Raw genomic sequence first — 12567 nt, forward strand, 5'->3', positions numbered from 1 at the left:
ATTATTTGGTGAGATACAGAAACCACCGCATACCATGTATCTTGCAATGTCAGATCTTAAGAGGAAAGAATACAGAGGAAGGATGTAAAATTCATTTCCCCCTTTAAGCTAAAGCTTAAGTGGCTGCATTTTTTGTTCAGCCATACCAAAGCCCAGCCTATGTCTTATTTACCTGTGGCTCAGGAAAAAAAAAAGAAGAAATAATTTGCTCTTCTTTATTTCGAGATGGAGTCTCTCTCTCTCTTGCCCAGACTGGAGTGCAGTGGTGCCATCTTGGCTCACTACAACCTCTGCCTCCCAGGTTCAAGCAATCCTTCTGCCTCAGCCTCTTGATTCCAGACTGGGATTACCACCACCTGGGTGTCCACCACCACACCCAGCTAATTTTTTTGTATTTTTAGCAGAGATGAAGTTTCACCATGTTGGCCAGGCTGGTCTTGAACTCCTAACCTCAAGTGATCTGCCTGCATCAGCCTCCCAAAGTGCTGGAATTACAGGTGTGAGCCACCACACTAGGCCATAATTTGCTCTAAAAAGCAGTTTAGGTCAGGCGTGGTGGCTCATGCCGGTAATCCCAACACTTTGGGAGGCCGAGGCAAGTGGATCACCTGAGGTCAGGAGTTCAAGACCAGCCTCACCAACATGACAAAACCCCATCTCTACTAAAAAATAAAAAAGAAAAAAAAGAAAAAAGAAAAATTAGCTGGGCATGGCGGTGCCTGCCTGTAGTCCCAGTTACTTGCGAGGCTGAGGCACGAGAATCATTTGAACACGGAGGCAGAGCTTGCAGTGAACTGAGATGGCGCCACTGCACTCCAGCCAAGGAGACAGTGAGACTCCATCTCAAAACGAAAATAGCAGTTCAGCAAGTCACAGGAAGCTGCCTTCAGGGAAGCCTTTAGCTGCTGGAAGGGGCACCGTGGGACTTGCTTATTAAAAATCAGCTGTAAGGATGGTCAGTGTTTACTGTCAGCAGAATGCAGAAGGATCTTCTACAAGTGATGTGATTTATCAGTGTCTGAGAAGGACTGTGGGGCAGGAGATATTTTCGGTTGTCAAGATACCATTGTCCGATTTATGTAAAGATCAATCTTCCAGATGTTTAACGTTGCTGATTCCAGGAGAATGTTGTTTTTATTGGTTTTTATTTTTATTTTTTAGGAGGGATGGAGTCTTGCTCTGTCACCCAGACTGGAGTGCAGTGGTGTGATCTAGGCTTACCACAACCTCTGCCTCCTGGTTCAAGTGATTCTCCTGCTTCAGCCTCCCGAGTAGCTGGGACTATAGGCGTGTGCCACTGTGCCCTGGTAATTTTTGTATTTTTAGTAGACATGGGGTTTCACCATGTCGGCCAGGCTGGTCTCAAACTCCTGACCTCATGATCTGCCCACCTTAGCCTCCCAAAGCGCTGGGATTACAGGTGTGAGCCACCACGCCCGGCCTCAGAAAAAAATTTTTTTTTTTTTTTTGAGACAGAGTCTTGCTCTGTTGTCCAGGCTGGAGTGCAGTGGCGTGATCTTGGCTCACTGCAACCTCCGCCTTCCGGGTTCAAGCGGTTCTCAGGCCTCAGCGTCCTGAGTAGCTGGGACTATAAACACCCACCACCATGCCCGGCTAATTTTTTGCATTTTTAGTAGAGATGGGGTTTCACCATGTTAGCCAGGATGGTCTCGATCTCCTAACCTTGTTATCTGCCTGCTTCAGCCTCCCAAAGTGCTGGGATTACAGGGGTGAGCCACCACGCTGGCCTTAGGAGAATGTTTTAATCTCTGCCACGAGCCGTCAGCTGGGGATGAGTCTTCAGGTCGAAGCCCTTGCGCAGCTGGCTTACTCCAGGGTGCTTAAGAACCTCCAGCCCAGGTGCACAGCCATACTGGCTTCACAGGCCATGATCTGGCCCAGGTTTCTCCAGCCTAGTTCCTGTGTCTTCCTTTAAATGAAAGTAGCTCTGGCAAGGCACATGCACATCTAAGCTGCCAGGACATTTGAACTTTGATCATGGGGGAGACAGGAGGTGCGTCTGGCCTAGGGGTGAGGAGTGAGTGACCTCTTAACCAGTAGCACCAGAGGAATCACCAGGACAGTCAGTAGCTTCACATGAGCCGACCCCACCCAGACCTGTTGGATTATGTCCAGTCCTTCTGGGGATTGCTCAGGAATGTGTCATGTAACAAGTCCTGCAGGTGACTCCCACCTAGTTTAGTGCAAGGAAGTATAACCCAAGGACTACAATACCATAGGTGCGTTTGTGATTAGTCACGGGGCACATTTGAGTACTGAGACCTAATTGCAGGCCTCGGGCCGTGGAATACAGGGTTTTAGGCGACAGTTGGTCTGTCTACTCCCCTGGGAATAGCCTTTGAGCTCATTTAGACATACTTTATGGACAAGCCACAAGGAGGCAAGGGAAAGAGCCCTGGACAGGGAGTCACGGACCCTGAGCTTTGGCCTGACACTGCCTTGCAGTTTGACAGACCTCAGATTTCATCTGGGAGATTTGGGGTTTTCATTTTATTAGTGGAGCCTGCACCCAGTCAGAGCAGAGGGGAGCCACTGTGCTGGAGCTCCCTGCAGGGATGGCCGCAGGCCTCAGGTCCCTGCCGACTCCAGCCATGCTGCAGCCTTTGCCTGGAAGAGCCGCTCTGCCCTGCGGCCTCTGGCCTCCATCTGGCCGCTCTCCTGCTCTTGGCCTTTGCGTTCTTCTCTCACAACTTCTTGTGCCACATTGGGACACCACAGAATTCTGAATTGTTCAGTTTTCAAAGAGTGTCTAAAACTGCTTTCAGATAGATGTTACATTTAGGCAGAATTTAACTTTATGTTGACTAAACTTGACAACGAAAAAGTGGCTGAACAGGGCAGCTCCTGCCTGTAATCCCAGCACTTTGGGAGGCTGAGGCAGTAGGATTTCTTGAGCCCAGGAGTTTGAGATCGGCCTGGGCAACATAGAGAGGCCCTGTCTGTATTTTTAATTAATTAATTAAAGTTTTTTTAAGCCGGGCACGGTGGCTCATGCCTGTAATCCTAGCACTTTGGGAGGCTGAGGTAGGTGGATCACCTGAGGTCAGGAGTTCAAGATCAGCCTGGCCATCGTGGTGAAACCCCATCTTAAAAAAAAAAAAAAGAAAAAAGAAATTAATTAAAGTTTTTTTAAAAGTACTCATTGTGAAAGAACATAGCAAAATACCAGAAAAGGAAAAATAAACACCAATAACCAAGTCAAAATGAGGTGTGGCGTTCTGACTGTGTGTCTTTGGGGGCTTCTTCCCATCTTCCTGGCAGCTCTCAGCGTGGATCGCCCTTGTGCCCGAGCCATGAAGGTGGAGTGTCCCTACCCGCTGTCCCAGATCACAGCCCGGGACAACGTGGTGTGGGCGCTGACGGAGCAGAGGGCCCTCCTGTACCGGGAGGGCGTGAGCAGCTTCTGTCCGGAAGGCGAGCAGTGGAAGTGTGACATTGTCAGGTACTGGTGGCCGGAGACTCCCTCAGCATCTTGCTTGTCTTACCCTTTGTTCTTGTCCACTTGACTCGGCAAGGCACCACGAGGCCGATCCTGGGCGGGCCTTTCCTGGGAGGCAGCACCCGCAGCTTCCATGGCTATAGGCTAATCTTGAATCACCAGAGATGATTTCTGCAGCGTGACCGTAGAGAAACTCTGCCTAATTCTGACCAACAGACTGGACATTGAGTCAGAGCTGAATTTTTAAAAATGCTGCTGCTGTCTGTGCAGCCCTGAGCATCATGGCATCATGAGTCTGTCATTACGGTCTCTACTCAGAACTGCTCACCGCCAGGTAGTTCTGGTTTAGTGTCTGTGATGACTTAGGTCCACATTTTTTTTTTTATTTTCATGCTAGTCAATTGAAATTGATCTCTAAACTGTAACTTTTTTTTTTTTTTTTGAGATGGAGTCTTGCTCTGTAGCCCAGGCTGGAGTACAGTGGCGCGATCTCGGCTCACTGCAACCTCCACTTCCCAGGTCCTGGTTCAAGCAATGCTCCTACCTTAGCCTCCCAAGTAGCTGGGATTACAGGCACGAGCCACCATGCCCAGCTAATTTTTGTATTTTTTTTTTTTTTTAACACGGGGTTTCACCATATTGGTCAGGCTGGTCTTGAACTCCCGACCTCAGGTGATCTGCCAGCCTTGGCCTCTAAAGTGGTTGGATTGCAGGCGTGAGCCACCACACCCAGCCTAATTTTTGTATTTTTTAGTAGAGATGGAGTTTCACCATGTTGGCCAGTCTGGTCTTGAACTCCTGACCTTGTGATCTGCCTGCCTGTGTCTCCCAAAGTGCTGGGATTACAGGCGTGAGGCACCGTGCCCGTTCTTTCTTTCTTTTTTTTGATATAAGGTCTCACTCTGTCACCCAGGCTCGGGTGCAGTGCCATGATCACAGCTCACTGTTGCCTTGACCTTCTGGGCTCAGATGATCCTCCTGCCTCAACCTCCTGAGTAGCTGGGACTACAGGTGCACACCACCATGCCCAGCTAATTTTTGTATTTTTTGTAGAGACAGATTTTCATCATGTTACCCAGACTGATCTTGAACTCTTGGGCTCAAGCAGTTCTCCTTCTTCAGCCTCCCATAGTGCTGGGATTACAGGCATGAGCCACTGTGCCTGGCCTGATCTCTGAACTATAATTTAAGCTATTTTTTTACCATTCAAGATATTAGTTATAGAATTGCCATCAGATCATTTTACTAATATGGAAGTATTAATAGTCCTTAGAAAAACTAGATTAGGATATTCTTGGTTTGAATCTAGCAACCCAGTAAACTTATAGCAAATACCTATTAAGAGCCAGAATGGTCTGGGCATTGTGACTCACACCTGTAATCCTAGCACTTTGGGAGGCAGAGGCGGGTGGATCACCTGAAGTCAGGAATTTGAGACCAGCCTGACCAACATGGCGAAACTCTGTCTCCACTAAAAATACAAAAATGAGCTGGCTATGGTGGTGGGTGCCTGTAATCCCAGCTACTTGGGAACCTGAGACGGGAGAATTGCTTGATCCGGGGAGGTGGAGATTGCAGTGAGCTGAGATCACACCATTGCACCCCAGCCTGGGCAACAAGAGCAATACTTGGTCTCAAAAAAAAAAAATGCTAAATGGTGCTAGGGGTTGAGTGTGCCAAGAGGGCTGAGGCTGGCTCTTCTGTCACCAGTTCCAGATCTCATGGGGGGCCCCATGCATGGAAGGACACCCATTAGCACAGATGGCCCTAAACAGGAGTGTGGAGTGTGCAGCCCCGAGGGAACCAAGGGCTCCATGCAGCGGTCGGGAAGGCAGCATGCGGAGTGGACCCACAGCTAAGCCTTGAAGCTGATGAGGACTTCCCCGTATGGAAGGAGGGAGATGGCATCTCTAGCAGAGAGGCCAGTGTCCGCCCAGGCCCAGCTGCACAGAATAGCCTGGCACATCGGGGGAGTTGACAGTCACTCCCTTGGTGAGGGAGGGAGTAGAGAGATGGAGGCACTCACGGGCTTTGGATTCTTTTTGTCCCTACTCACTTTTTTCTTAGGTTATTTTCTCTCAAGAGTTTTCTGGCCATTCTGGGTCATCAGTATGTCTTTCAGAGGCTGCCACCCATGTGAACCATTTATCTTACATAGTAATTTAACTCCGACTCAAACTTCCTTCCCTGGCACTTGATGACCTGCTCCAGGGTCACATCTCTTCTCGCAGCTATGCCTACACTCTGGGCACTCTGCCTGTGGGTGCTGACCCCCATGTTCTCCTCCTTATTTTCAGCGAAAGGCAAGCTTTAGAACCCGTCTGCATAACGCTTGGGGATCAGCAGACTCTCTGGGCCCTGGACATCCATGGGAACTTGTGGTTCAGAACTGGCATTGTTTCCAAGAAGCCACAAGGAGATGATGACCACTGGTGGCAAGTAGGTGTTCAGCTCCGGGCCGCGTGCTGAACTCTCCCTGACCTTTTCTGCTTCCCCTTTTCTTACCTCTCCCTGTTCCTTAAAGATACTGGATTAAATTTAAAATATTCACTTTTTTATTGTTTGTTTTGAAACAAGATCTCCTTCTATCACCCAGGCAGAAGTGCAGTGGCGTAATCACAGCTCACTGCAATCTTGACTTCCTGGGCTCAGGTGATTCTCCCACCTCAGCCTCCCAAGTAGCTGGGACTATAGGCATGTGCCACGACGCCCAGCTAGTTTTTTGTATTTTTTTGTAGAGACAGGGTTTTGCCATGTTGCCCAGGCTGGTCTCAAACTCCTGAGCCCAAGAGATCCACCCAGACCCAGACCGGGCACAGTGGCTCACACTTGTAATCCCAGCAATTTGGGAGGCCAAGGCAGGCAGATTGCCTGAGTCCAGGAGTTCAAGACCAGCCTGGGGAACATCGTGAAACTCCATCTCTACCAAAAATTCAAAAATTAGCTGGGCATGGTGGCACACACCTTTGGTCCCAGCTACTCAGGAGGCTGAGGCGGGAGGATGGTTTGAGCCCAGGAGGCAGAGGTTTCAGTGAGCCAAGATCATACTACCACAATCCAATTTGGGTGACAGAGCTAGACCCTATCTCAGAAAAAAAGAGAGAAGAATCCGCCTGCCTCCACCTCCCAAAGTACTGGGATTACAGGCCGAGCCACCACGCCCAGCCATTAGTATTCACTTTTTCTATTTGATGGATTAGACTCTGCTGTGTTTGAGTATATTAGAAACATCAAGCACTTTTCATCATAGGAAATAATTTGCAAAACTCTTTGTGTAAATAATGCACTTTATTTATTTTGCTATTATTTATAAATATATTATTACAGACTAAATAAACCCAGTGACATCCATTTGAAGACCAAGGTAATAATAATGTTTAATTATGAACAAATGTGCTAAGAAAGAAAAGCCCAAACAGTAGGTTTGAAAGCCTAACCCAAAATTAAAATTGAGCTCTCTCTGCTTATTAAGAAGGCCTCTAAGTAAATGGTATTTCAGCAAAGAAAGGGGAATTTTTCCACATGCTTCCAGAAAAGGAAACACTTTAAGAAACAGGATGAGGATATACTCAAGCTAACTTTGTGTGATTTGGTCCCAGAAAGAGCACCTAGAATGGATTTCTCTTTTCCTTTTTTTCTGAGGCAGGGTCTCACTCTTTTGCCCATGCTGGAGTTCAGTGGCGGGTTCACTGTTCACTGTAGCATCCAACTCCTGGGCTGAAGTAATCCTCCCACCTCAGCCTCCCAAGTAGCTGGGACCACAGGCACATGCCACCATGCCCAGCTAATTACTTTGGTAGAGACAAGGTCTTGGTGTTGCCCAGGCTGGTCTTGAACTCCTTGGCTCAAGCAATCCTCCCGCCTTGACCTCCCAAAGCACTGGGATTATAGGCATGAACTACCACCCTTGACCTAGAATGGATTTTCGAAGGAGTGTCTTCTTTCCCGTCTTTGGTATTGTTTAGTGTTAGCATAGCTCCCACAGTCTCACACTGTAGTAGGTAAGGATTGCACTGATAGTCAATAGTCGTGAAATATTTGATGTTTCTTCTTCTTCTTCTTTTTTTTTTTTTTTTGAGATGGAGTCTCGCTCTGTTGCCAGGCTGGAGTGCAGTAACGCCATCTCGGCTTATTGCAACCTCCGCCTCCCAGGTTCAAGCAATTCTCCTGCCTCAGCCTCCTGAGTAGCTGGGACTACAGGTGTGCGCCACCACGCCCAGCTAATTTTTGTATTTTTAGTAGAGACGTGATTTCACCATGTTGGCCAGGATGGTCTCGATCTCTTGACCTTGTGATCTGCCCGCCTCAGCCTCCCAAAGTGCTGGGATTACAGGTGTGAGTCACCATGCCCAGGCCATATTTGGTGTTTTTAAGTATCTTGTCCCATTGGTTTACATCGTATTGTCACCTCAGACTTGCTTTGTTGAAGGCTTGTCTTGCATTGACTGTTCTGAGGTCTTTCAGATGAAAATGTAGAAAATGAGTTGTGTTTGCTCTTTGAGATGTGTTGTATATAACATACCTTTTCTATACTTGTAACCATATGTATACATATACACATATATACCTATATGTGTATATATGCACTAAATTATTTTAAGTATCATAAAGAAAACTAGGTATCATTTTATCATAATATTCAGAACATTATCTTTAGAGAAGTTTAATTTGACAGAACCATCTTTGAGGTACTTGGAAGCAGAGTTACTTTAAATACTATAAGATTGATTTCTTTCTAGTGTGAGAGCTAGTGTTATAGTTAGCTGCAAAACTTTTCTTTCTTTTAATTTTTGTCCTGCTTGTCTGCACATTTTTGGTGCTGGGACCGACTGTCGTAACTTTGCGGCAGTGTGCTGGGTCTCCCAGAAGGGCTGTAGTGTGTGGACCCTCAGAGCTCATTTCCAGAGCATGTGATGGGGAATGCAGCCAGGCTGGCCGAGAGTGCCCTGGAGTGCAGAACAGAGCTACAGGCTCTGCCTCGGGGCCTGGGGCCTGACATGGTAGAGACCGTCCCGCAAACTTCAGTGAGACCAGTGCGCTAGTGAGCATGAGTCCTTCCATAGAGGGGAAAGGGAAGGATTTGTACATGTTTTAAAGTACTGACTTTTACAATCATTTCCTTTTTGTTTCTTATAAATTAGGTTCCCAACCAGGCGTGGTGGCTCAGGCCTGCAATCCCAACACCTTGGGAGGCCAAGGTGGGAGGATTGCTTGAAGCCAGGAGTTTAAGACCAGCCAGGTCAGCAAAGCAAGGCTCCATCTCCACCTAAAATTTTTTAAAAATTAGACAGGTGTGGTGGCACATTCCTATATTCCCAGCTACTTGGGAGGTTGGGGTGGGAGGATGGTGTCAGCCCAGGAATTTGAGGCTGCGTGAGCTGTAATTTCGCCATTGTGTTCCCACCTGGGTGACAAAGTGAGACCCCATCTTAATAAATAAATTAGGTTCCCTATAATAAGTGATGTCACTTTTTCTCATATTTTACTGTGTGTGACCTGGGGATATGGCCTGCATGTGGCTATGATAGGAGAAGGGCATTATTTATTTTTATTTTTATTTTTTGGAGATGCATCTCACTCTTGTCACTCAGGCTGGAATGCAGTGGCATGATCTCGGCTCACTGCAACCTCTGCCTCCCAGGTTCAAGCAGTTATCCTGCCTCAGCCTCCCAAGTAGCTGGGATTACAGGCATGTGCCATCACACCAGACTAATTTTTGTAGAGTAAGGGTTTCACCATGTTGGCAGGCTGGTTTGGAACTCCTGACCTCAAGTAATCCACTTGCCTTGGCCTCCCGACGTAATGGGATTATAGGCGTGAGCCACTGCGCCTGGCCAGGAGTAGGGCATTTATGCCAGTGATATTCTCTGTAATCCAACCCAGCAGTGCAGAAATGTGAGTGAACATCATGGAGAATCAGATTTCCACTCATAAACAACTTGTCTTACAGCTAGGGTTAGACTCTAGATACCCAGGACTGGCCTAGTTGATGCTGTTGCCTTGCAATAATTGTTAGCAGTCCCAATTCAGATTATAAATTAGTTCATCATAGCTGGGCGTGGTGGCTCATGCCTGTAATCTCAGCACTTTGGGAGACCAAGGTGGGCAGATCACCTGAGGTCAGGAGTTCAAGACCAACCTGGCCAATATGGCAAAACTCCATCTTTACTAAACATATGAAAAATTATCCAGGTGTGGTGGCATGTGCCTATAGTCCCAACTACTTGAGAGGCTGGGGCAGGAGAATCTCTTAAACCCAGGAGGCAGAGGTGGTGGTGAGCCAAAATTACGCCACTGCCCTCCAGCCTGGATGACAGAGCAAGACTCTGTCTCGAGAAAAAACAAAAAATTAGTTAATCACACTACTTGTAATACCTTTTTAAATAAATGCTCATTATGTTTCTAAGTACCGTATACTGTTGTCCATTGGAAATACCTGAATTTAAAAGCAAAATTGAAGCCGGGTGTAGTGGCTCATGCCTATAATCCCAGTACTCTGGGAGGCCAAGTCAGGAAGATCAATTGAGCCCAGAAGTTCAAGACCAGCCTGGGCAGCATAGGGAGACCTGTCTCTACAAAAAATTTAAAAATTGGCTAGGTAGGCTGGGCGCGGTGGCTCATGCCTGTAATCCCAGCACTTTGGGAGGCTGAGGCGGGCGGATCACGAGGTCAGGAGGTCGAGATCAGCCTGGCCAACATGGTGAAACCCCGTCTCTTCCAAAAAATACAAAAATTAGCTGGGCATGGTGGCACATGCCCATAATCCTAGCTACTTAGGAGGCTGAGGCAGGAGAATTGCTTTAACCCAGGAGGCAGAGGTTGCAGTGAGCCGAGATTGTGTCATTGCACTCCAGCCTGGGTGACAAGAACAAGACTCTGTCTCAAGTCAAGGCTGAGTATGATTGTGCCACTGCACTCCAGCCTGGATGTCAGAGCAAGACTGTCTCAGAAAAGACGGCAAAATTATTCTTTCTCGCTCTGATTAGAATGAAAGTCTTCTTAGAAGGGGTGTGTGGGGGATTGATATTTAATCACAAATGTAATACATGCTTGTAAAAGATCCATGTTATATAAAATTGTCTAAAATGTGAATATATTCTTCCATACTTTAAATCCACTGCTACGAAGGAGCTGGAGTTAGAGTTAGTGGTTTGCTGGCATCCTGTCACATGTTTTTGGTCCTTCCACAAGTGCACATGTGCACATTTGTGTTTGGATGGTCATCTCATTACTCGAAATGCAGAAGCGTGGGCCTGGGCCAGAACCGTCCCTCGAGGCGGAGAGTCTACGCTGTAGTTGCTCTGACTCAGGGTTTTTGCTTGTCTCCTTCCAGGTGAGCATCACAGACTATGTGGTGTTTGACCAGTGCAGCTTATTTCAGACAATAATCCATGCCACTCACTCGGTGGCCACAGCAGCCCAAGCCCCCGTAGAAAAGGTGGCAGATAAGCTGCGCATGGCATTTTGGTCCCAGCAGCTTCAGTGCCAGCCAAGCCTTCTCGGGGTCAATAACAGCGGCGTCTGGATCTCCTCGGGCAAGAATGAATTCCACGTGGCTAAGGGAAGTCTCATTGGTGGGTGAATTGCTGTATATTTCACACTGTCTTTATAGGCAGCCTCACTTTAAAGCCAGCGTTTAAGGAAAGCTTAAAGATCTCAACTTGAAAAGCTAAGTTAGTGCCAGCAGTATGAAGTGTCTAGTGGGGCCCTCTTTATGCCTTGTGATCAGTTTCTCTCCTTTTTAAAAAATCTGTCATTTCTAAAACTTGGATCCCTGAGTCTGGAGAGTGTGTTTCCCTGGAAACCTTTCATGGCATAAGAAAAGCAAATGGAGGTCATTTTAATGTTAACAGTTTCACATTTTAAATGAAAAACTCCACTGAAACCTAACGAGCCTAGTGAGAGAGAGTGGTCCATTTCCTGGAGGGAAGGTGGTGGCCACTGCTGGAAATGCAAGGCTCTGGCCAGGTCTGTGAATGTAGACGCTGGTCCATGCATCCTGGGGTTCATTTCTGTGAGTGAAGCCCTTGCTTTGTGAATTTTCTCCAACTGTCTCCCTGCTGTGTAACTTCCCCGCTCCTGGGCTAGATGTGGCTCTGCCTGGCAGTGTTCAGAGGGAAATGAATGGCAGGCTCTGATGGCTCATGTCACTGAATTTAGGGACACTCTAGAAGTATCTGGAGAAGGAGCCTGAAGGCCAGCTGTCGTCTAGAACTAGGCCCTGAAGTGGTTCTGTCAGTCTTCTTTCCTCTAACACATTCTTCCCATTTACTCTTTCCAGGCACTTACTGGCATCATGTTGTTCCCCGTGGGACAGCTTCTGCCACAAAATGGGCCTTTGTGTTGGCTTCTGCGGCTCCCACAAAGGAAGGTGGGTCAGTCTTAGCCTCGCTGAGAAATCTGAGCACAGCTTCGCCATTGGAAAGGTTCAAATCACGGTCCAACTGTGGCCTCATTGGTGATGGGGCGCGCCTCTGAGACCAACCACGTAGGGGTGTCACAGGCCTGTAGCCCTTGTTAGCTGAGCCTAGAGCCCTGAAGGGGATAGGCCTGACCAGGAGAGCCGCTAAGAGGGACCGAGCATCGTGAAGATGAGGGAAAGTATCCTGAAGGAGGAGCTCACACTGCTGCCACCAGGGCCAGCAACTGGTGACTTCCAGCAGCACATGGCAGGGGCCACAGCTTCTTCAGGCACCTTCCCATCTCCCCTTCAGAGTCCTTCTGTCACCTCCCAGCAGCCTCTCTCCATCTTGTTCACAGACTCTGGATCACCTAAGTCCCACATTTGCACCCCATTAGGCAGACCTGCCTTGCAGGGGGTGCTCCTGTCCACATTCCTGGGCAGAACTTAGTGTCCCTTACAGAGCACGGGGTTTGTGAGGGAGCCAGAGCACGGGAGGATGGGGAGCTGGCATCTGTGGCCAGGAGAGGCAGTTCCCCCACCCAGTTAGCTGGGAGCCCAGGCAGTCAGGTGACCTCGCTGGGAAGTAGCTGTACCTCCTCCCAGGACTGCACTGAGGACTAAACATGAAGACGCTATGAAATCTGTGATTAAGAGGGAATCGTTTGGTTAGTTCAAACCATTAGTCCCACTAGTATGCGGGTCA

At 48.0% G+C, this 12567-nt stretch overlaps 1 protein-coding gene across 6 annotated transcripts in view; it reads left to right on the top strand.

The window, feature by feature from the left end:
* Nucleotides 1-12567, top strand: part of TECPR2 (tectonin beta-propeller repeat containing 2) — a 131798-nt gene that overhangs the window by 75505 nt on the left and 43726 nt on the right. For all 6 annotated transcript variants that reach the window (XM_064375227.1, XM_064375230.1, XM_064375225.1 and 3 more), the window contains 4 exons: nt 3283-3463; nt 5758-5899; nt 10794-11034; nt 11742-11831. In XM_064375227.1, coding sequence (XP_064231297.1) covers nt 3283-3463; nt 5758-5899; nt 10794-11034; nt 11742-11831 — 654 coding nt within the window. The remainder of the gene's footprint in view (nt 1-3282; nt 3464-5757; nt 5900-10793; nt 11035-11741; nt 11832-12567) is intronic.

Source organism: Aotus nancymaae, unplaced genomic scaffold (assembly GCF_030222135.1).
Source record: "Aotus nancymaae isolate 86718 unplaced genomic scaffold, 86718_ANA_hifiasm-v0.15.2.pri h1tg000011l, whole genome shotgun sequence".
Classification (NCBI taxonomy): domain Eukaryota; kingdom Metazoa; phylum Chordata; class Mammalia; order Primates; family Aotidae; genus Aotus; species Aotus nancymaae.